Here is a 25953-nt window from a genome sequence, read left to right as displayed (position 1 = left end):
AATGCATAATTCATGTCCAAATAACCAACTATTATTACTTAATTTAGGAGTCATTTTATCCCACATATTTTTAACATTTTTTCTTATTTGTAATGTTAACAGAAAATATCTAACTTGTATTATGCATTTAACTAGAAATGTTAAATTGTGTGTTTTATTGGTAAAATGGAAACTGTCAAATCAAACACAAATTATGTTGCATTTCTTCCAGAAACTTTAAAACGGGTGGTAGTATTTACATATGTTTACTGGTTTAAGAAATATTTAACACTTAAGTAGATGATGCTATACTAGGTGCCAGAAAAGATACAAATGTAACAGCTAGGGTCTATGTTTAAAGAACTCAGAACTTTGTTAAAAAGATTTATATGTAAGACAATGTCCTGTAAATAGTACATATATTATGGCTTTCCCCATACATTAGAGGAATTATTTAGATCTCAATTTCTTTTATATTTATATATGCTTACTTAAAAAAAATCACATCACAATAGTTCATTACCAAATATAAGTAAACCCCAGGAGATACAAGCCTTTATCTAGCTGTTTACCTCCTTGAGAAGCCAGCTGGCCAAGATCAGAGTGACTAGAACTTGTCTGTGGCATATCTTCAGGTGGCCCAAATCGGAATCTAGGAACACCAGCAACTTGTGGGGAACTAAATAGAGAAAAATTGATTTAAGATGAAATGTAAAGTTACCCTGTGCACAATGATAAAAAGAATATAGAAAAAAATGAGCATAAACAAAATGAGAAGGAAACAGATTGAAAATAAAGTTGATTAGGAATTGATTTATATATAAATAACTTTCGTGTTTCTGAACTATATGCCTTATATTTCTTGACTCTGTTAGAAATCTATGTATTTATGTAAATACTAAACATATATATTAAACATATCTCTATGTATCTATTAAACACATATATTTTCACATGGAAAGCCTTTTTAGCCTTTACGTGGAGTGGTATGGCACAATAGTTTACATAGGTTCTAGAGCCAGACTGACTGGTTTGAAACCAAAAACTGCCACTTCCTGGCTGACCTGTGGCAAATTCATTACCATCTCTGTGCTATAAAAGAGCAACAATAATACTCTCTTGGTATGAGGATTAAATAAACTGATTTATAGAAATGCTCAGTAAGTGTTAGGGATTCAATGCTGTTCCCATTAAGTATTCTCGGACTCTTTCCTCTTAATTGTTGAAATAAATCACTTCTTTACTTGTGTTAATAAAGACTATTGCTTATACCTCTATTCTCCTAGATTACTAATATTATATTTATTTGCTCATATGCTTAGCACTTTCACAATACTATCCACCCTGATCACTGTACTTATCAACATCACCAATCTACAAAGCTTTTTACTATGTGCCAATAATATTCTAAACATATTAACATAAATTCTTTAATTCTTACAACGTATAAGGTGGAAACTATTGTATCATCATTCCCATAAGTAATATAAGGATACTCAGGAATAGAGAACCTAAATAACTTGATACAGCTATTAAGCAGAACAGCCAGGTTTCAAACCCAGGTATTCTAACTCTAAACTCCATGTTTTTAATCACTGTTACACTGACTCTAAACTACAAATTCCTGATGGAAGCAACTGTATTTCATTCCCTCTATATAATTTTCCCCAACACTACATCTCAACCCTCCCATAATACCCCCTGAAAATAGTACACAGAAGACTCAAGGAATAATGAGTCAATCAAATGTAAACAAATTAACAGTGAAACAGTAAGAATTTGATTAGTCACAAAATGTTTCTCTTTCATTCACTTACTGAATTGCTTCAGCAAATCCATCAGTACGATGTGGCACCACAAGAGTTGGGGTACTTGGAACTGTTCTGTCTTCATCATCAAAAAAATGCTGCTGCTAAAACAAAAAAGGAATTAAACAGGCATGACAGAAACACACATATCGACTACACAAATATTTGCTGAACAAATAAACTGATTTTACATGGGGGGGGGGTAGGTACTTACCATGCTACCAATTCCTGGAGTCAACTGAAGCCCACGTCCTACAGACTGCCTCCGAGTCATCTGAATTCTCTGGGCCAAGAAAGGAATTACATTTGTTTTAAAGGAATTACACAATGAAACAAACACTACATATCAATAGAGCTTATTATGCTTACTTGGTAATACCATAACCAAAATGTTAGCAGATGATGTAATAATCATCAGGATATTTTTTCAGGAAAACTGCCACTAATCTTATACTAAAGAAACCCGTTTTAAACTATGACAACTTTTTAAATTATACAGACTATAACATTAAACTAACAAATATTTCATTAACTAATAGACAAAATATTAACCAATAATTAAAACTAATCTTTGATCATATCTTATTTCTTTGTAACTAATTTATTCATTAGTAAGTATGCTTTTGGATTTTATGGCTTACTTATCCTTTGGAAATATTACTAGCAGTACTAACTACATATAAATGGTTTCTCAATTTAGTCATTTTTAAACTGATAGATTTTGCAGGATCCATACACACTCTTTTAAGACTATACATTCACATAATGCAGTTTTCTTCACCAGTGGTATTTTAGTAAATCTACACTTGAAATGTTCTATGCTCTAAAGGGTTAAAACTCAAGCTAGATTATTAATAGAGCCTTTGTACTTGTCCTGTTTCTGCAAGAGCTTCTGATTAATAGAAGTCCAAAGAGTGCTACATGTAAAGGGTTATGCACACTTTCATTAATTTTCAAAGTGGGAATTAATATGTATGATTATTAAAAAATGAAGAGAAAAATGTTTTGTTAAGCAGAACAGAATTTCCTTTTTAAAAAAACATGCAACTTAGAGGAAAAAAAAACACTTCAAAACAGATGGTGGTCAGCTGCTAAAATACATTTTACATTAATTAAAATCCAAGAATATCTTTTTCCTTTTGTAACCTGTAGAAACAGTGACCAGACTTTTATTTGCTATGACTATAACAGTTACAACTTATGCACAACTTCTAGTCAGCCTTGTCCTTTCAAGGAAATCAGAGATTCATTTCAGTTCAAAGAATTTGATAAAAATATGCCAAAACATTACAGGGTTCACTTAATTTCTGGGGGGAAAGGCAGTATCTAATGGAAAGGGAAAGGAGCCAAGATTTTTAAAAGTTCATTTTTCAGAATGACCACTACTTTTAATACCTGAACTGGTGGTCCCAACTCTTGAGGTGGGGCATGAATGGTTAGTCTTGGGGGAAGTGGGTGCGGTGGACGTCTTGGTGACTGAGGTGCTCGAGGGGTCTGTCTTTCAGATGCTGATGATGGCTGTTCTCTGGAAATGTCCTGGGAAAAAGAGGACTCTGCAGTACCCGTAGTTCCTTCACCTACAGGAAAAGAGAAGCTTATTTTGAACTATTAAACTTACTGCAAAATAACTTGGACAATCCCTAAAGTATGAATCTTGCCACTAGGAATGTTCACTTCAGTAATATTTTCAGAAGGAAAGTAATGAGGTATGGTGGGCCCAGCGATAATGGGTATGCAGTTATCAGTAGTATGGCTTTTAGCCAAGTTCCTGAACCTCTTTGGTTAGTTAATGCAACCGATGTAATCTACAAGAAAGGTTTTTCTGAAGGATTCAGATAGTAGACATAAGCACTTAGTCTAACACATAAAATATTTAATACATTTTGGCTCATGTTATTAAAATGGGCAAATTACTTAGAGTGAGACCACTATGGCATCAGTATTACACTCAAACAGGATGAAGACTATTGGGAAAAGCCCAATAATGACACTCTTACATTTTGGTTTTCCTAAATTTTGAATTTTATGGTCCTTCAGATGTCTCGGTCTTCTATATACATTATAGAAACATCAGAAGCTATTACCTACTTTGAAAGTTCAATAAGATATTACAGAATTTAGTAGTTTAAAAGTTAGGTCTAGAACAGATTCTAGCTTTAACACTTAATAGCTTTGTGACCTTGGTTATGTCACTTTGCTTATTTCTGCTTCTGTTTCTCAGATTCCACCCTGGTACTTAAACCTGACAAGCTTATTGTGATAATTCAGTATAAGCACACATGCTCAGAAAAAGCATTTTTGTAACTATTGGCAAGGTACATAATCTATCCACTAATTTTATCCAGGATACTAGGCCAATTTCTGCTTGATTGTAAAAAGGAAAACTCTCTAGCACGTATTCAATGAGCATCTGTTATATGCTTTGTATCTGGGAAAAATGGATATGAACATTTTCCCTTAAAACACGTAACATTAGAGATAATACCTACAGATGTAACCATAGAATCAGCTCAAAATGCACCTGTCCTAAAAAGACCCTGAAGCTCATTTCAGAGCGGACCAAAACTGCAGGTCACGTAGTGAAGCATGTGCAGAGGAAAGAGCTTTGGTCTCCAGCTGTACCTGGAACCAAAGTCTCCCCCTTTAACCAAAGGACCAGGACATAATTGACCTTGAACACTGGAACCCTTTCAGACACCAAGAAACTGTTGTCCAGGAAGATCCAGTGTTGATGCCCTGTTACCATAAATGACCAAGTTCCAAGGACCCCAATTACAACTTGCCTTGCCAGCACTATTCCTCTTGCCCCTTAAAAACCATTAACCTAGGCCAGGGAGTAAGATGGATATAAGGTACCATTTAGGTCTCCCATCTTCTCCCTTGGTGTCTTCTTGATCAATAAACCTTTCCTTACTCCAAGCTCGAACGTTTTGAGTTTTGGCCTTTCTAAACATGGGGCACACAACCTGGCTTTCAGTAACAATTTGGTGAGCCAGCCAGGAGCTAGTGCTCGTGGTAGGCCAAACCTGGAACAGCCTCCAAGGAAGGATGTTTTGCCTTGGGGGCTCGGAAGGTACTTTCCCTGGCAGGCACTGGCCAAATCAGCACAGAGCCCATTTGGAATAAGAAAATGCCTTTGGACTTCAATCTACGTTGGTTTTGTTTTGGGGTAAGGTGCTCCATTTTGGGGTAAGTCTGCAGCCAGGAATCCTCTATGTGGGCTTTCTCTCCCTTTGGACAAAGCTATCTGCATTTTAAACTTACTTGGGGGCCTTCATTTAAGAGTAGGATCAGGATTTCAGGGCTCTACCCGTTTGTGTCTTTGTGGTAAACCGCATTAAGTATATTTGTTGTGTCTCTGCAAGTCGATGTGCTCGGTTTGGAAGCAGGGTAAGTCATCCTGGCGTGTACAACCAGGAACTCCCTTCTCCTCCATTTTCCTTTGAAATGAGCCACATTTATTTTATTTCCCTGCTGGAGAAGAGAATAATTGTAGGACTTTTACCTGATTTTTGAACTGGTTTGGCTGCTTTTGTTTGGCCACTTGAATTTGAAATCTGTAACTTGTAGTTTATCTAAGATTTGGTTAGGATAGTACTCAATTACTTTGTGTGTTGTATGTTGATCTCGCTCTGTGTGTACTCTGTTCATTGGCTTGAAGTTAAGAAGTGATATTGGGTCTGTGGTTTCTTCCCCTCCCCCATCTTCATCTCCAGACACGTGGCAGCTGCCACGTGTGCTTGGGCTCCATTCTAGCCATCATCCTCCAGGAAAATCTACCACTTTGAAACTCAGGCGTCCTGAAGCCACTCTTTTTACCTCCTGAGAATTTGAAGTTTATTGTGCACACTTTCTTTCCATTTTCTGTTGTTTGTGTTTGCTGACAAGTCCATGATAAGGGGCACCCTTGAAGGAAAGGCTCTCAGGCCCCTTGGAGACAATGGAATGCATTCTTTGATTGATAACAGATTGCTTTAAAAAGGCTTTAAAGGAATCCTTACAGCATGCAAAGCTTGGTCATCTTAGTAAAATCCGAACTCACTCAGTCCATCTGCCAGAAACATCATTTGGATCCAGTTTTACAGCCCCGAATTATTCACTGTACTTGGGCCATAAAAGCTAATGCTTTAAAATGAAAGCTATGATTGAGAACCAAGATAGCAGAGTAGGTAAACCCTGGTACTTGCTGCCTCCCACAACCACATCAAAATTACAACTGAAATACGAAACAACCATCATTCAGAACCACCTGAAAGCTGGCTAAATGGAAGTCCAACTAGAGAAGTAAAGAAGAAAGCACACTGAGACTCGTAAGAGGGGCAGAGGCACAGAATGGGTTGAACTGGTACCCGTGCTGTTTTTTTTTGTTTTTTTTTAATCAGGAAGGACATTTTGGCTGCTTTTTCTCTGTGAGGAATAAGGGGTCCCAGCCCCACACCAGACCACTAGCCTAGGGTTCCAGAGCTGGTAAGAGAAGCCCCCATAACTTCGGGTTGTAAAATCCAGTGGGGATTGTGGCTGAGTGACATGGAGGCTGCTGGAGACCCACGTGTTCCCTGAAAGGGCCAGTGCATGAATTTACTCAGACTCAATCTCTAGCGTTGGGTAGCTTTGGGAGGCCCAGACACATACAGGAAGGAACTGGACTGTCTGGCATCAGGGCAGCAACTTGGGGGTGGCTTTCCCCCAGACGGGGGTCCTTGCAGGGATCATTGTTCCTGTGCTGGGACCTCCCCCATCTCAGAGCTGACTGGTAGCCCTGAGTTTCCATGAGCTTGGCTCCCACTGTTCCCTCTGCCCTGGTGGATTCTCTGAGACCCCACCCCATCCAATTTGCAGCCCCACCCAAGCTGTTTGCAGCAGCTTTTCCATATGAATGGCCTGTCCTGACTCAGGCTTCAGATTTTCCTAAAAACTTTCAAATAAGCAGCAGCTGGAGTCAGTGTGTACCAAACCTATACATAAAAGGCCCAACCAGGACCCTGCACTAGCACCAGCCTGCCTTGCTTCACAGCTGGGCCTTGCCTGGACACTTCACAAGTCCAATACAAGTAGCAGCCATCTACAAGATTTCCTCTCTGTAGCTCCTGCCAGGTGGACCCAGGAAGTGGCTGACTTTGCACCTCCCAGGAGGTCCCAGAGCCAGTACACCCAGTGGACAGATTCAGACCATACCAGATTTTAACTGTACACATCCACAAGCAACACACTCAAGGGCCAGACTCAGCGAGCATCAAAGCACCACTGAAGCAAGTCCTGCTCCATAGGGGTGTCTTCTGCACAGCTGCTCTTCCACTGTAGATGCAGCTGGAACTCACAGCCAATTGGCCTGGAGGTCAATTCCTCCCAGTGACACCAACAGCAATCAAGGTCCAACTACAAGACTGAGCACACAGCCTACACAAGGGCATACCTAGAGTACCCAGCTCAAGTAACTGGGGAAGCTGAGCCACTGGGCCCTACAGGACACCTACTACACAAGGCAATTCTACCAATTAGGCAGCTCTACCTAATACATAGAAACAAAAACAGGGAAGCAGCCAAAATATGGAAACAAAGAAACATGTTACAAATGAAAGAAATGGAAGCAAACAAACTATTGGATACCAAGTTCAAAACCATGGTTACATCATTACTCAAGGATCTTAATGAGAGCTTCAAGGGACTCAAACAGAGGTTCAAGGGACATAATGAGACCTTCAAGGATCTTAGTAAGAATGTCAAAGACATGAAAAAGGTTGAGTCAGAAATTAAGCATACACTAACTGAAATAAATAATAATTTGTAGGGATTCAATAGTAGACAATTCCGAGAATCAAATCAATGATTTGGAAATGAGGAAGCAAAAAACACCCAATCAGTGGAGCAAAAAGAAAAACGAAAAAGAAATATGAGGATACTGTAACGAGTCTCTGGGACAACTTTAAGTATACCAACATTTGCATTATGGGGGTGCCACGAGGAGGAGAGAGCAAGATATTGAAAGTTTACTTGAAGAAATAATAACAGAAAACTTCCCCTACCTGGTGAAAGAAAAAGACTTGTACGTCCAGCAAGCACAGAGTTCCAAACAAGAGGAACCCAAAGAGGCCCACACTGAGACACATCATAATTAAAATGCCAAGGGCTAAAGACAAAGAGAAAAATCTTAAAAGCATCAAGAGTAAAGCAGTTAGTTACCTACTAGGGAGCACCCATCTGACTGTCAGGTGATTTCCCAACAGGAACTTTGCAGGCCAAAAGGGAGTGGCAAGAAATATTCAAAGTGATGAATAATAAGGACCTACAACCAGCAAAGCTAACACTTAGAATTGAAGGTCAGATAAAGAGCTTCACAGACAAGAAAAAGCTAAAGGAGTTCATCACCACCAAACCAGTGTTACATGAAATGTTGAAGGGTATTCTTTTAAGAAGAGGAAGAAGAAAAAGAAAAAGATAAAAAATATGAACAATAAAGAGGCAATAAATACATAACAACTGAATCTAAAAATCAAACGAGTAAGAAATCTAATGAACAGAATAAACTGGTAAATACAATAGAATCAGAGGCATGGAAATAGACTGACAAATCTCGGAGAGAAGGGGTCAGGAAGGGGGATAGTAAGAGATTAGGCAAAGATCTTACATGCATATATATTAATCCCCTATGGACGCAGACAATAGGGTGGTGAAGGCCTGGGGCGGAGAGGGAACCTGGTGGAGGGGGACAATTCAGGGGGGAAAAAAGGGGGACATCTGTATTACCCTCAACAATAAAGATTTAAAAATAAATAAAATGAAAGCTATGAGATTTGTCTCCACTGGTCTGTATTCTGTAGAGAGGCTCTGGGACAACTTCAAGTATACCAGCATTTGCATTATGGGGGTGCCACGAGGAGGAGAGAGCAAGATATTGAAAGTTTACTTGAAGAAATAATAACAGAAAACTTCCCCTACCTGGTGAAAGAAAAAGACTTGTACGTCCAGCAAGCACAGAGTTCCAAACAAGAGGAACCCAAAGAGGCCCACACTGAGACACATCATAATTAAAATGCCAAGGGCTAAAGACAAAGAGAAAAATCTTAAAAGCATCAAGAGTAAAGCAGTTAGTTACCTACTAGGGAGCACCCATCTGACTGTCAGGTGATTTCCCAACAGGAACTTTGCAGGCCAAAAGGGAGTGGCAAGAAATATTCAAAGTGATGAATAATAAGGACCTACAACCAGCAAAGCTAACACTTAGAATTGAAGGTCAGATAAAGAGCTTCACAGACAAGAAAAAGCTAAAGGAGTTCATCACCACCAAACCAGTGTTACATGAAATGTTGAAGGGTATTCTTTAAGAAGAGAAAGAAGAAGAAAAAGAAATAAAATAGATAAAAATACGAACAATAAAATGATGAATTTAAAAATCAAACGAGTAAGAAATCTAATGAACAGAATAAACTGGTAAATACAATAGAATCAGAGGCATGGAAATAGACTGACAAATCTCGGAGAGAAGGGGTCAGGAAGGGGGATAGTAAGAGATTAGGCAAAGATCTTACATGCATATATATTAATCCCCTATGGACGCAGACAATAGGGTGGTGAAGGCCTGGGGCGGAGAGGGAACCTGGTGGAGGGGGACAATTCAGGGGGGAAAAAAGGGAGACATCTGTAATACCCTCAACAATAAAGATTTAAAAATAAATAAAATGAAAGCTATGAGATTTGTCTCCACTGGTCTGTATGTTTATGTATATCACTATATGTTTGTTCTAGATATAGGATATTTCTACCCTGTATGGTATTGCTAATTTATATTAAATTGGCTTAAACAAATAAGTGCTTATATGAGAATTCTCAAAAAAACAACAGACTAACCCAAATGCTTTTCAGAATCACATAATCTAAAAAAATATTTGATATTAAAGCTGGTTTTAAATGGGTTTGGTTAAATAGGCATATCTTTAGAATCAACAGAATTAAATATTTTTATTCTACTTGTATTTATTACTCCAATAAGTAAGCTGATACAAAATTGAAGTTAGATTTCTCTCCACTGACAAAGGGACTATTGATCTGTTACTGAAACTGAAAAAGTTTTCTGCCTAGAAAGCAAATATTCTGTGCTTTATCAAAATAATTTGTGTTTTATTGTCATAATCAGGTATTTGATTATTTAAGAAAACGAAATCCCGTAAACAGTAAGAACTAAAGTTTTGCTATGTAAACAGCATTTTTTCTTTTTCTTTCAGAATTTACGGAACTTTATCGGAAATTGGGAGAAGGCTCAAAAAAAAAAAGACACTCACCTTTATGAATAAGAAAAATGTACATATTTTCTTATTGTGAGCACTAAGAATAGGTTACCTTCCAGAGCAAAATCATGTTACTTGAAAGTTAGAGTATATTTTCCTAAAGAAACAGTGAAATAACGGTAGTTTCAGCCAGAGCTCTCCTGAGGTCTGTACTTGTCACTACAGTGCTTGTGTTGTAAGGGCCATATGCATGTATTTTTCTTTAAATGTATAATTAAGTATCCTATATAATAAAAGCCTAATATGCTAAGTGACCGGTCCACTGGCCAGCCATTCAACCAACCAAAGTGTAATATGCTAATGATATACTAAGGCCACTCAATTGCTCACTATGAAGTACAATGACCACCAGGGGGCAGATGCTCCAACTAGTAGGTTAGGTTGCTGCTGGGGTCCGGCCAATGAGGGCTGAGCATGACAGGCCGGACATGCCCTGGAGCCCTCCCGGGGCCCTCCTCGACTGGCCAACCTCCTGCATCTCTCCCTGGACACAATTGTGCACTGTGGGGTCCCGAGGCCTGGCCTGCACCCACTCGCAATCTGGGACCCCTTGGGGATTTTGGGACCCACTGGTGCACGAATTCGTGCACTGGGCCTCTAGTTGCTTCATAATGGCTTATGATCTTATTTAGTCAAATGTCCACATCTTTTGATGTATTTTGACAAATGTCCCCAAATTTAAATTATAAGTAAATGCCCCTGAAACATCTCAAAAGATTTGTTTTCTCTCCTTACAAAAGAGAAATTTTAAACTAAGCTTATTTTGGTGTGTTGAAATTACATGGGTAACATAAATATGGGTAAACAATGATTGTACATTAAATGAATAGTTGGGGCTATGGGAAACCCAAGATGGTCACTGGTTACTTCAGCTCCCTGGCATTTTTTTCCATGCCTTCATCCACCGTGGTACAATTAATTTCAACTTCATTCAACTACCACTTAAGTTTCGGTTATCAACATGTTCTTCTTTTTATGTGCATGTAATCTGGATGAGTTGAAGCTTTCTCCTGCCAAAAGGTTGATGCCTTTACAAAGGCAAAGAAACTTATAAAATGTGTTTCCCACTTGGGGTCTACCTTACACAATCTCTTGTGACTGAGATACCCACTTTACTGAGCAAGCCATATGAACCCTGAAAGACAACCTTGCCATTAACAGGAAAAACTGGATTCAAGCAGAACAAGTTCAATTTCATAGAACTGAATGAACTGATGAGAATGGTTATAATTTTTATGACGTTTTCATTTGAAATTGTTGACTTCTTTAATCTTTTGTTTTCCAAATAAAAGGGAATGTGTTTACCAATGACTTAGCAATTTGATAAACTATATCTCTTAGCAGAATTGAAACATTTTTTTCTCCCTACTGGATCCCTCCAGAATCTAGAATCTTCCAAGGAGTGTTTTTATTTTCATGGCAAAGTGATTATTTGCCAAAGTTCAATAATGTTTTCTTTATTACGGGATACAACTGGAAACTGGTTTTATTACCAAGGCTTTGACTGAAAAGTTATGTTTCAGAGAGACAGGCAGATACAGATGTGACCAGAAATCTTTGAGGAGTTAAGATTGACTTTTGAAGCCAATAAAAAACCCTTTGGGAAAATAGCCTGATACTTTGTTTACATGGTTCACAGCAGTCTTACCAGGTGAGGAACTAAGGTTACTTCTTGGGAGATGCAAAGAAAGAACCTCAGAATATGTTGGAAACCTTAACAGAGGAATTCACCAAAATCTATAGGTACTGCAGAAGTTTGAGTTTGAATTTTGCCCATTCAAAGCACCAGGGGTTTCAGCAATAAGGCAATAAATAAATAAATACATAAATAAATTTTAAAAATCCCTCTTTATCCCAACTATACGAAAGATGTATCTTAAGTCTACAAATGTTTTATAAAATGTATATTACCTAAGATTAATGATACTTATCCTATCTCATCACTTAAATACTATTCTTCACTATATGGTTAATAGTCATTAGTTTATTTTTCTCCTAAAAATTTAAAATGGAAAGTGGTCCATCCTTAATTTCCTTAATTCAAATGAGCATATACCTTGAACTTTAAAATACGTAGGTCTATATGAAAACTCAGAGACACTGTTTTTCATTAGGCTAAATATATAAGTTTTTTATTATACGGGTACTCATGATTTTGGCTTAATATTATCTATAAAACCAGGATATTAATACTAGACGATCACCAATTTTTTAAAATGATTCTAATTTTTTTCTATGAATCTCATAATCCTTTACTGCCTACATTTCAATGGCCCTCCAGAACTCATCCTTTCAAAAATTTAACAAAAAAGCATGCTATATTGGTCAAAAAGTCTTTTATTCATTGGATAAGCAGACAACATTAATATTGCGAAGCTCCAATACCCACACTCTTGAAACATGTAGCTTGTTAGACTGACCTCTTCTGGTTGTGAACTGCTGTTAGAAGTCCCTGATTTAATTTTTTCATTTAACAAGAACAGCAGCAACACATGGTATTTGTAATATTTTATAGGTTTCAATGTTTTAACCTTACAGTAGTCCAATGAGGCAGAAAAGATAGTATAATGTCTGCACTTTATAGGTATAAATACAGCAAACTTTATGACAGAATAACATGACAAAGCTAGGACAAGCATAAATCTTTAGCTTGCCAATTTACTAACTAAGTTTTATGACATATGTGATAATTAAATGCAATCTTAATTTAGAAAATATTATCAGAATCTTCAATAAAAAAGACTAAAAATCTCACCACTATTTTGAGAATCAGCAGCTCTCTGATTACTTTCACCTCCACCCATACTTTCTTCTGTTTCTGTACCTGGATCAGTCCCATCACCACCCTAAAAACAAAATATAAATACTAAGTGCAAATTAAATATAATTGTCTTAAGAAATATTAATCAGCTATACAAAAGGTGTAGAAACAAACCCAAAAGGTATAAAAAGTTGTAGTGTTCTAATAGCGACCTTTTAATACCCTTGGAGAACAGTAAATTTTTTTGAAGAAGTCCTTAAAATGGATGGTCAAAATTCTAACCGGTTACCTCAGCATCATCAGCTTCATATCCATCATTGCCATCTGCACTACCGGTGCCTTCATTACTATCATCACCCTCGTCTCCCATCCCAGTGTCATCTTCATCATCATCATCATCTTCCTCATCTTCTTCATAATCCTATTAAAAAAACCCTACATATAAATAAAGATCTAGGATATAGCACACATGTTCTGCACATCTTGATAACATACTTAGAAATTTATGTGGCATGTTGTTGATCAGGGTACAGGAGTTGCTATGGGATTAGTTCAGTGGTAGCAACTGTGAAGTTTATCAGTAGTAGTACAATCACAATCAATTCTGAATCTAATCAGTTCAATGATTAAAGCTCCTGGATGTCCACAAGGTGTCAAGTGGTCCACTTTAATTCTAAATTTAGTATTGGCACTGAAGACAGATGAAATTATGCTTTAGTATGAGGTTTTAAAACACAGTGTTTGATTAATAACAGAATCTGAAATGTGAAGCTATCAATATAGGATTAACTCTCAAAATAAAACACAAAGTGTCACTGAAAATATGTCTCAATTATTATATCTCATTTTCTTTTGAAAAGGACTACGGGGTTCCATGAGGGAAAAAAAAGAGTTTCTTCTGTTATTTCTAGAAACAACAGATCTTACAATTAAATCCAGTCACTCATCAGTAAGATTTAAGATTAAGTCTAACTAATCTAACAAATCCTAAAGTGATTAGCAATCATTTAAAAAATAAATGGGTTTTCCATCACTGTTCTACACTCAATTTCACTATAAAATGTTAATTTAGGAGCTAATCAGGGTAAAAGAAAAAGCAAAATCACTGATTCATACTGACAGAAAATCAGAATTTATTGTTTGATGCATTAGTAGCCTGGATGATTTCAGCATTTCAAAGAACTTATATGCATATATGCACAACCCATGGACATAGACAACAGTGTGATAGACCTGGAGGGGGGAAAGGTGTGGGCCAGAGGTAGTGAAAGGGCGCGGGGGAGAACGGGGACATATGTAATACTTTGAACAATAAAGATAAATTAAAAACAAAAACAATGGATGATTTCAAACCTCATGATCTCCATCATTTTCATCATCATCCTCTTCTTCATCATCACTGTCAATTACAATGACATCATCTCCTTTGCCTTGACCATCTTGGGATGAAGTTGTTTGCTGATCTGACTGAAGGGCTCCAAGGTCTATTTGTAAAGATTGAGAGGTTTCTTCACTGTCTTCCATTGGAGTATAATCTGCCTGGGTGACTCCCTTTAAAAGTTAAAAAAAATTTATAAAAAGCTGAATATACCCAAATCTATCAGTAACATACTACAGATCCAAGGAAAAACTAAAGAACACATATGGGCTACGAGCATTTTATTTTTAAAAACATGGTTTTCAAAAGAATTTTAAAAACAAATAAAAGAAGATTAACCTTTGGGTTTCTTTATTGTATTCTGATAGAGGAGTTATTATAAGTCTCATTGGGTAATACTCCAATAAAAAAGAAGAAAAAAAAAATAGCCCTGGCCAGTGTGGATCAGTTGGTTAGAACATCGTCCCGTGTACTAGAAAGTCCAGGGTTCAACTCCCAGTCAGGGTACATACCTAGGTTGCGGGTTTGATCCCCAGTTGGGGAGCTTTGGGAGGGAACTGATCAATGTATCTCCTGTTCATGTCTGTCTGTCTGTCTGTCTGTCTGTCTGTCTGTCTGTCTCTCTCTCTCTCTCTCTCTCTCTCTCCCTTCCTCTCTAAAATCAAGTAAAAATAATAGTTTATAATACACACACACAATATATACAGATGTGTGTCAAAACTACTAACATGATATTGTAGGATTAGTGTTGTCCAACAGAAATTTAACAAGTCACAGTGTGATTCACATATGCAATTTAAAATTTTCTAGTAGTCATTTAAAAAGATAAGACATAGGGGAAATCAATTTTAACAATATACTTAACAGAGCCAAAACATTATTTTAACATGTAATCAATGTATAGATTAACCAAATATTCTGCAACCTAATTTTTTTCTCCCCAAACCTGAAATAGTCTCGAAAATACACTAAATAAGGTATTATTATTATTACTAGAGGCCTGGTGCACAAAAATTTGTGCATTCGGGGGTGGGGGGGGGTGGGTGGTCCCTCAGCCCGGCCTGTGCCCTCTTGCAGTCTGGAACCCCTCGGGGGATGACCACCTGCTGGCTTAGGCCTGCTCCCTGGGGGAATGGGCCTAAGCTGGCAATCAGACATACTTCTGGCAGCCCAGGAGACCTCAGGGATGTCCACTTGCCAGCAGGGAGCAGGCATAAGCTGCAGTTGGACATCCTTAGCGCTGCTGAGGAGGCAGGAGAGGCTCCCACCACCACCACCACCACTGTACTGGCAGCCGTCAGCCTGGCTTGTGGCTGGGCACAGCTCCCCCTGTGGGAGCACACTGACCACCAGGGGCAGCTCCTGCATTGAGCGTCTGCCCCCTGGTGGTCAGTGTGTGTCATAGTGGCCAGTCATTCCCAGTCGTTCTGCTGTTAGGGTCAGTTTGCATATTACCCTTTTATTATAAAGGACTGTCTTTTTACAAAGACACTTCTACTACCCTCCAAACTCTGACTATCCTAACTCTTCAAAACACATTTAAGATATTAGATTTAAAAATAATTATTTGCTTAATCTCTTTCCTCACAATTCCATTTTGCTAGCTGCTCAAATAAACTGTAATTTTAACTTTACTTTTTATTTTTATTATAAAAAATGAAATGTCTCCTGTTTAAACACTCAGTAAAATCTATTTTTTATACAAGCCAGAAACAATGTTTATAAACAAAATCACTCATAAAGATTATGTTTACTGTAATGGAAAAAAGAGTGAAGTCATGATATAATAAAAATGGGCCTAAAAGTGACAGGCTTTTTAAGAAAAGCAACACTTATCAGGAACATCTGCTTCAATGCCAGAAAATCAGAAAAATAAACGATTACACATTTAGTAGACAGTGCTACAAGGCAGAATGAAAAACCAAATGGCACTTTTGAGTCATAGGCCATTTTGCAGAGATTTTAGTATAATTTAAACAAATCTGACAATAGAAATTCACATCTTTTAATTTCACAATTGTTATGCTCTTCAGATGATATTCGCTGAAAAATACATGAAAAAGATGTAATTTAGAGTGCTATGTTTTCATCCTAAATGTTTAGCTTCATGTTTTTAGCCAAAGAAAACTGGAAAAAATAACTTAAAAAATTAATGCAGCTAAGAAACTAAAATTTACTTACAATCTATGGTTTCTTATGATTAGCTTAAGATAATTCCTTTATTCTATACAGGTAAAATAATTTTAGAATAAAATGATCCTGAAAATTTATCCAGGCAGAAAATATTGTTTCAAGATTAACAGATACCTTCTTTGAATCCCAGCTTTAATACTGTGAGAACTTGGGTATATGACTTATCTGGGAATTGGGTTTTTTCCACATATAAAATAGGGTTGTTTTGAGGATTAAATTAATTAATAAATGCAAATTTCTTAGAAACAACACTAGGCTTATAGTAATGAGTTCTGTGAGGATTACTATATTATGAATTCTCAATATGTGGGGCAAAAGGATGGAAGAAAAGAAATAAACTTTGAGTGCCTAATATGTAGCAGTTATCACTTTTGGTATTTTTCAAAGCTAAAAATTATGTTATATTAGTCCAACAGATGAGAAAATTGAGGCTTATCGAGAGAATTAACAACTTGCTTATAGTCCCACAGCTTCTAAGTAGTAGAGTTAGGAATGGAACTTAGCTCTTTGCTACTTCAGTCTAAGCATTTCCACCAGTGAGGTTGTCTCTGGAGAGGTCTCAATCGGAGTTCAAAAAATGAGTAAGTGTATAAATGCATTTCCTGTCATGGATTAATTAATTCAGTAAGGGAAGCAATAGAGGGCCACCATATTGGACATCATGGGTTAACTCAAGACTCAACCAGCACTCGTCCTTCCAAAATAACTAAGTGGATAGTCTTTACTCATTAGGACTATTAGCATGGAAAATCTGTGCTAAGTATAAACAAAACATTTCTTCAATAAAGTTTAGAAGGCATTACACCAATGAGGAGTAAAAGAAAGCAGAAATTGCATTGGTAATTCTGATATTTCACTAGATATGAAAGCAACCAATTAAAAAAGTCTAAATAATGATTCAATTGTCAAAGCTAATTTCATTCATTAAAAGCAACAATTTGTTACTTTCAATGTTTTACTTACTTCTCCAATGGAATCTTGAGAATCTTGGTTGTATACTTGAGTCTCTACCTCTCCATCAGTACTTTCTTCTGCCATAACTTCTTCCTGAATCACGACATTCAAGTGTTAGTAACATCTGTTCATGAGATAATGGATTAAGCTAGTTCTCCCAATAAAATAAAAATCACTTGTAATTTTATGAAACTGTACAACAGAAATGTTCACTTATACCTACTTATAAAATATTACCTTATCTTCAGTAATAGAAAATAAGTCTTATGAGCATTAATTAAATACATGCTCATGAAATTTAGTAGTCTCAATGTTTGATAGTAATATAATTCATTACAATTTATCCTCAAAAAAGAAAATAACTATAATTTTGGTTAATCTGAGAAAAAGATAGCAGGTAACAGTTTAAAATGTGCACAAGATTATACATATCTTTATTCTTTGAATTAAAAAAAACACTGAAAGGGAATTCAAATTATGTTTTGTAGCTGTATTTTTAAAATTGAAAAGGGAACTCATTTAATCAAAGATATGTAAAGGAAGATTCTGGCTGTTGGCAACAGTAACAATACCTGAATTGCCAGTGGAAACTTTGCAGTAAATTAAGAAAGTTTTCTGGATTTAGGTCCCCAAAGGTCTATTCACCTAATAATGCTGTAACTGAAAGAATACCTTAACTCTATGGAAAGAAAATAAACAGAAGGACCTTTACACACCTCAGTTGCTACAGGTGTAACAGTTTTCAATTTCTTTGGAAGAGGCATTTCCACTGTATCATCAGAAACCTGGTCTGATGCTTCTATGGTGCTCTCTTCTTCCTCTTCACGTGTACGCTTTGGCAAAGAAGAACCTGGGGTAGCTGAAACTTTGAAATTACATAATTTAAATCTTGAATTAGAGCATGATAACTCAATTTAGACAAAGTTAATTTTAAAAACTAAACTTGAGGTAAAATGTTAGGAATACATTCATCCACTCTAATACCCGGTAGAAAACAAGTATGTACAAGGAATACTCAAGGTAATGTATTTTATCCAAGAAACTACAAGCATAAAGGCCTACTATAACTTCATTTTAAAATTAATCTTACCAGTGCCAAATACTGCTGTGGAAGTAGATGGCCGCTCAACCGGCGAACTCTGAACCACCTCTACTATGTTTGGGGACAGCTCTTGATTTGCAGGCTCAATCTGAGGATGACTCTGTTGAGTGGGTTGCACAAAAGCTGTAGCCTGTGTTTGCTGCTGAACAGTTAAAATGGATTGAGGGATAGAAGGCTGGACATTAGGACTAGTAGAACGAACAGATCCACTTGTGCTTCCAAAAACTGGAACATGTTCCACAGGCCCTTCGGATTGCATAGCTGAAAAGTAATTATAATACTTAATATAAATCTTCTTATCAAAGCTGGAATTATCTTCCCTATTCTGTGTTATAGGTGACAAAAACAGAGGGTAAAGGTAATGTATTAGGCTTTTTGTACTGCCTATGGAACTGATAGGTAGTTGAATTAAATATCTGAAACAATTTTTGATCTATTATTCTATTTAAATTATCTATCTATATAAAAGCCTAAGCGACCATCGCAACCCAAGGGATGACTGAACAGGCTGCATGGGGTGACCAGGCCGGCAGGGGGGTTAGTGAGGGATGACCAAACGACTGAGCAGCAGGCTGCATGGGGCAACCAGGCCGGGGTGGTGGGGTGGTGGTGGTGGTATTTGGGGGCTGCGATCAGGGCAGCAGGCAGAGACAGTTAGGGGTGATCAGGCTGGCAGGCGAGCAGTTAGGAGCCAGTGGTCCAGGATTCTAAGAGGGATCCCGGATTGGAGAGGGTGCAGGCTGGGCTGAGGGGACCCCCTTACCCCCTGCTCACGAATTTTGTGCACCAGGCCTCTAGTATAAAATAAATGAAATTTAAAAGCCAGCGTCAAATATGAGTATTTACTAAGCATCATTTTGTTTAGACAAGAAGCCAAGAAAATTACATTCAGTAAAGTTTTACTAAACACCCACCTATCTTGAGGTTGGATAAAAGGATTAAATATTGAAAATTCTTGCCCTTTAAGAAATCAATCTAGTGGAATAAAAAGGTATGTATTTAACTGAATTGTAACTGCTGTAGTGAATAGGAAAGTGTCATGGGAACAAAGCAAAGCCATGAAGAGATCAGAAAATTTCAACAAAAAAGTGATGTTTGGGTTCAACCAGTGACTTAGTATGGTTTTCCAAAGTGGATTTTGTATCATATTTCTTAGTTCTTAAAAGTAAAAACTTGCCCTGGCCTGTGTGGCTCAGTTAGATGGACATCGTTCCTTGCACTGAGAGGTCGCTGGTTCGATTCTCAGTCAGGGCACATGCCTGGGTTGTGGGCTCGATTCCCAGTAGAGGCTGTGCAGGAGGCAGCCAATTCTCTCCCATTGGTGCTTCTCTCTTTCTTTCCCTTCCTTTTGCTCTGAAATCAATGAAAACATGTATTTTTTAAAAAAGTGCCTTAAGATAGTAAGTGAACATTTTGGTCCTGGGAAAACATGCCATATACTTATCGGGTTAAGTTTCCCCCTTCTTTCAAAACACAACAAAGCAAGAAGGGAGGGAGGAAATTTGTTGTATTAACAAGTGTCCTGAGAGGTATCACTTGAAACTATTAACTGCCCACTTTTATTACATGTCTGACTTTAGCTTTAGTGGAAGCCTCATTTATCCTTAAAGTTATTGTCATCTTCTCACAGTAAATCTAAATAAGCAGCCAGGTCACTCCTATCTGTATTATTTTACTTACCTTCTTGTGATTCCACTTGTGTAGTGGGCATCACTGTGGCTGTTGGGGTAGTAGTAGGGTTTGTAACAGTTGCAGGTGTGACCATTGGGCGTATACTAGCCCTGGGTGTTGACTTATTCCCAGCCATAGCTGCAGCTGTCACTTTACTTGGAGTAGACACAACAGGAGTTGGCTTGATATTAGCTGTTGGTGGATCTGATGTGCTGGCACTTATAGAGGGGAAAATACAAGAATCATTGAATTACTATAAATATTGTTTATAAAGTACATACACGCTTTCAAAATCAAAGCACATATATTTTCTGAAATGAGTATTCAACAAATATTACCTTAATTTGTATTCAGACCTTACTAATTCTTTTTTTCCTAACACTGCTTTGGGTAGACTTTTGTCGGATTAAAAAACAATTTTAAAGAGTCAGTAAATATAGTTCTATACATTTTGTTCACTAAATTTTTCAAAACTCTTATTGAAGAGGTTTTAAATTTAAGCATTAAAATCTGTGCAGGAAATACTTTGCAGTGGTGCATCCTGATAGTGTGAAATGTATCCAACAGTAGACCACTTTACCTAAGTTTCAGCCCAGCCTCTTGTATTGGTATCCTTAACATCACAGGGAAAATTGGTAGCCTATCTTAGATGTCAATTACAAACTAAAAGATGTTTTCTTTGTCACGAAGCTCTACCTAATGGGACATACTTTTGTAATAGATACAGATTTGTTTTTCTCCCCAAAGATCACCAAATCTTTCCTGAACTTTACAAGAAAAAGACTATAAAAAGATTAAAACTCACATTCCTCTTTCACCAGAAGCTGGAGTTGTTTTCAGTGTTATCTGTCTTTGCTGTTCTGGGACCTATATAAAAAGAAAACTATGGATTACTGTGCCTATCCCATAAGATTCCACTAAAACAGTGGTTCTCAACCTTCTGGCCCTTTAAATACAGTTCCTCATGTTGTGACCCAACTATAAAATTATTTTCGTTGCTACTTCATAACTGTCATGTTGCTACTGTTATGAATCGTAATGTAAATATCTGATATGCAGGATGGTCTTAAGCGACCCCTGTGAAAGGGTTGTGCGACCGCCAAAGGGGTTACGACCCACAGGTTGAGAACCGCTGTACTAAAAAATGTCATCAGAATGTTTTACTTTTGATAATACTTTCTGTATTCTTGGTTTAGCTAAAATTCACTCTAAGGGCTCCTCAATCACCAGGTACCTTCAAGTAAAATGTACAGAATTAGATAATCACCTTATTAGTAGGTTCTTGAGGCTCATCTCTCTGCTCAAGGTGCCTCTCTTGATGCTCCCTGAGTTCTCTTTCCAAGCGACTAATTCGACCTTCATATTGGGACTTAAGAGCAGTCATACGAACATCTAATTCATCTTTCTGCTGATCTAAAGCTCCGTTCCTTTGTTTAAGCTCCTCATTTTCTTTAGTTAGCTGCTCTTTTACACCTAAAGAAGTAATCGTGATTCTATTAATATTATTCCAAACACTGGAAATAATTCTAGCCGAAACCGGTTTGGCTCAGTGGATAGAGCGTCAGCCTGCGGACTGAAAGGTTCCAGGTTCGATTCCAGTCAAGGGCATGTACCTTGGTTGTGGGCACATCCCCTATAGGAGGTGTGCAGGAGGTAGCTGATCAATGTTTCTCTCTCATCGATGTTTCTAACTATCTCTCTCCCTTCCTCTCTGTAAAAAAATCAGTAAGATATTTAAAAAAATTGTCAATGTGTTATTAAGTACAATTATAAATTGCAAAACTTTCATTTCATAAAACCTATTGTATATGCTAAAAAATAATTAACTATTTTTTTATCTTATTTGTTGCTGGGACACTATCTTAGAGATTAAAAAAATTGCTCATAATAAAACCTAACTAATTTGGCATTTTATTTACCTACTAAGCAGTCTGGCAAGCAAGGCACAGAAAGACCCTGTGTACTGCAACATAGGGCTCCTCCTTAACTTGAGATGATTATTTTGACATGGTATTTTCCCTGAAGAGCTATACTAGAGGGGTCCTCAGTGAAGTGGGGCACAGAAAACTCCCTGGGCTGGTAAGATCCAATGCTGTCTAGGAGTTTACAGAGGGCCTTAGGACAATACAGTGGCCCCAAAGGATCTCCATCAAAAGGTCATAACAGTTACACACTAAAGCAGAAAGATAGCAAGTACTCCCTATCTATTCATTACCAGTTAACAAGAAAGACTTTCTATATCAAGGACATCCTCATCACTTAAAAATTAAGATTGCTCTTATCTTGTGTTTAACTAAAGAAACCTAATATACATAGTAATTTACCAGCTAAATGTGCAATCTTTGATTTTGCTGCTACAATAGCCTTTCTTGTCTTTTCTTCTTTTTCAGTTATCTGCTGCCGGAGCTGCTCTTCCTGTGTGGTTCTATCTTGAAGATCTTGACGAAGTCGTGCAAGTTCGGATTGAAGCTGCCCAGTCTGTTCCTGGAGATTTCTTGCTTCTGTTTCTTTTTCAGATAATGTCTTTTAAAGGAAAACCAAGTATTTACTAGGTAAAGCAATCAAATCAATATAAACTATATGGACTACAGACTTAAAATGTAAAACATTATTTTGCTTTAGGTTAAATGGAAGTATAAATATAAAATGCTGGTCAAACCAAGTAAGTGAACACTTGAAGATAATATGACACTACTTTCGTACAGGAGTTAATTCAAAGTAAAAAGGATAAAATACACATCCATATGATGAGAAAGTGTGTTTAAGATATATTTCTTTCTAAAATTCCTTTTTATGACCGAATAATATTGCATTGTTTCTTTAGGTATTCAACAAGGAAAAAATTGGGACGTGCACCTTCCACTATTTCACACTCATACCTTCTGCAGATTCTCTACTTGACTCTCAAGTGATTTTGACTTTGTTTCAGCTTGGTTAAGTGTTTCTTTGAGCTCCTGCATTTCTTGGATTGAGACATGCTGTTCCTGATGGTCTCCAGAAGACTGAGCTGAGGACTCCATGATCTAATATAATATAGTAAACAGCCATAATATACTCCGGTCCCACATTTATATTCAGTAATCCCACTTTGCAAGTTTATCTAAGAAAACTAATTATGCAAAGAAATTTAAGCATATTCATAAATGAATTTTTAATACAACAACTTTAGTGTCCATAAGTAAATTATTAATTAAATAGTTTAGGGTTTTCCATAAAACTGAGTATTAACCAGCAAATCAGGACAATGATGCATTAACATAAAATTATTTGGAATGACAAATTTCTCACAAGTGTATTTACAGTGGTTAACACTGAGCGGTAAGCATTTTGGATTTTTTCCTTTATATATTTTCTAATCTAACATATGTGAAATATGTCATTAAGTCAGTCTACAGTTATCTTTGGGAATTAAAAACAAAATGCAGATTCAAAATATAAAAATTATTTTAGATAGGTGGTTAATATTGACTACTTATTTAAAACTATAAAACAGCGACCCCTGACTGGTGTGGCTCAGTTGGTTGGAGCATCGTCCCACACAAGGAAAGGTTGCAGGTTTGATTTCTGGCCAGGGCACATACCCAGGTTGTTGGTTCCATCCCAGCCAGGGTGCAAATGTGGGTATAGGAGACTGATTGATGTTTCTCTCATCAACGTTTCCCTCTTTCTCTCTCTCTCCTCCCCTCCTCTCTCTAAAATCAATAAAAACAAATGCTCAGGTGAGGATAAAAAAAAGTTATTTTAATAAGTAAATAAAACTACAACACAGCCTAATTATAAAGAACTATCATTTTTTGATATACATGATTTTAGTCAGCAATGAGTTTTGAGAACATACTTTGGAAAAGGGACAATATTTGAAATAGGAAAATTGATATAACTCATTTATTAAAATTTTTTTATGAATTTATAGTGCATTTTGGGACATATTAAAGAACTAATATTAAATAACAGTATCATAAATTAGCTTATATGAAAATTTAGGACCTAAAAACGAATAATCAAAATTATGAATAAGATTTTTATATGTAATCCTGATATATAAAATTGTGTACATCAAAATTGTATGTCAAGAAATATTTTATCGCTGAAACCGGTTTGGCTCAGTAGATAGAGCATCGGCCTGCGGACTGAAAGGTCCCAGGTTCGATTCCAGTCAAGGGCATGTACGTCGGTTGCGGGCACATCCCCAGTGGGAGATGTACAGGAGACAGCTGATCGATGTTTCTCTCTCATCGATGTTTCTAACTCTCTCTCTCTCTCCTTTCCTCTCTGTAAAAAATCAATAAAGTACATTTAAAAAATACTTTATGTAGTTTATATATATACTAAAGGTCCGGTGCACGAAATTCGTGCACAGGTAGGGTCCTTAGGCCTGGGCAGCGATCAGGGCCTCTCTGTGGGGCAGCCGGCGGGGCAGTTGGGGGGCCCCTCCTGGCATCCACCTTGGCTGGCCTGGCTTTGCCCGCTTGCCAGCCCCGACCCCCGCTGCCGCCGCCAGTTCCCTCCATTTGCGGGGCAACTCGCGGGGCGATTGGGGGCTCCTGCTGGCACCCGCCTTGGCTGGCCTAGGTCCTGCGGGGTGGGGGAAGCTCCTGTGTTGAGTGTCTGCCCCCTGGTGGTGAGGGAGCATCATAGTGACTGGTTATTCCGCTGTTCGGTTGATTTGCATATTAGGCTTTTATTATATAGGATATACATATATATATGTGTGAACATATACATATAATAAAAAAAAAAATCACTTCAAAATACCTTATCCTGTTGTGCTTTGAGTTCTTCATATTGAGTCTTGTACCTACGTCCAATTTTCTTGACCTGAGTAATAGTTTTGACCTTTTCTTGGATATCAATTATTTTGGCATCTAAGTCCTTCTGGATACTTTCTTTTTCAGTTCTTATTTTATTTAAATCTTCCTTTAGACTCTGGATTAAGTTCTGATTGTTAGTCAAAGATGCATTTGATCTAAAAAAAAATAAAGACTAAGTAAATGAGACTCTTTTTAAAATCCTTTAATTTTACACTTTTTTTTGTTTGTATTGCTTTAGTAAGATTTTCATTTAAAATCTTTTAAAAACTCCACACATACTTCAAAAGATACTTCGTTTATAATCTGTGATCCTTTATAAAGATCTTATTTGCTTATTAGATAGGCATGCATTCCCATGTTAAAATGAGAAAAACTGAGTTGTAAGTGGTCAAGTAACATGCACAATTTCACATCGTAATTAAGTGTTGGTGCGCAGATTATAATACACATTTGCCTGATAGCAAAACTGACTCCACTTGATCGGGTGTTGAGTAAATGTTAAGTTTTGTAGACCACATACATACAGTCCTTGTCACTTGTTCTTCCTTTCATAAAATGCTTTAAAATGTAAAAATCATCCTTAGCTCATAGGCCATACCAAACAGGTCTGTGGGTTAAAACTTAAATCAGATGACCCTGAATTAAGAGCATGGGTTTAACAACTATTAACTTTGTAAACGTAGATACCTTTCTGAATTTTTACCTTTCTCATTTTTAAAATTAAGTAATATTATTGAAGAAATACAATATTGGACTACTGTTATAAAACAAGTAAAAAATACATGTGACAAAAATTTGTAAGCTACCCAGCATTATATAAATAGAGATTATGACATGGACAACTGACATTAAATCCTTTAAAATGTAAACCAGAAACATTAATTTTAATATTCAACTTATCTTTAAAAGAATAATATAAATTCATTTTAAAATTTTATGTAAATACTTCATTAGAATCTTTCCAAAATAGGTATATAAATATATTCTAACCAAAGAAAAAATAAAAACCTATTT

General features: G+C 36.9%; 1 protein-coding gene across 4 annotated transcripts in view; it reads right to left on the bottom strand.

Annotated features, from left to right (window-relative positions):
- The window catches only part of TPR (translocated promoter region, nuclear basket protein), a 64361-nt gene that overhangs the window by 5382 nt on the left and 33026 nt on the right, over positions 1–25953 (bottom strand). For 3 of the 4 annotated variants that reach the window (XM_006772943.2, XM_006772945.2, XM_015569949.1), the window contains exons 31-46: positions 24884–25094; positions 23008–23151; positions 22453–22651; positions 21396–21601; positions 20934–20995; positions 20138–20346; positions 18446–18718; positions 18072–18220; positions 17365–17448; positions 14184–14381; positions 13120–13251; positions 12825–12915; positions 3183–3364; positions 2002–2070; positions 1797–1891; positions 552–658 (exon numbers count right to left, since the gene is read on the bottom strand). In XM_006772943.2, coding sequence (XP_006773006.1) covers positions 552–658; positions 1797–1891; positions 2002–2070; positions 3183–3364; positions 12825–12915; positions 13120–13251; positions 14184–14381; positions 17365–17448; positions 18072–18220; positions 18446–18718; positions 20138–20346; positions 20934–20995; positions 21396–21601; positions 22453–22651; positions 23008–23151; positions 24884–25094 — 2411 coding nt within the window. The remainder of the gene's footprint in view (positions 1–551; positions 659–1796; positions 1892–2001; positions 2071–3182; positions 3365–12824; positions 12916–13119; positions 13252–14183; positions 14382–17364; positions 17449–18071; positions 18221–18445; positions 18719–20137; positions 20347–20933; positions 20996–21395; positions 21602–22452; positions 22652–23007; positions 23152–24883; positions 25095–25953) is intronic. The other variant, XM_006772944.2, reaches the window with a different exon arrangement.

This window comes from Myotis davidii, unplaced genomic scaffold (genome assembly GCF_000327345.1).
Source record: "Myotis davidii unplaced genomic scaffold, ASM32734v1 scaffold362, whole genome shotgun sequence".
In the NCBI taxonomy this organism is placed as follows: Eukaryota; Metazoa; Chordata; class Mammalia; order Chiroptera; family Vespertilionidae; genus Myotis; species Myotis davidii.
The sequence above is the reverse complement of the archived record's forward strand: the minus strand, read 5'-3'. Positions and strand labels throughout refer to the sequence as shown.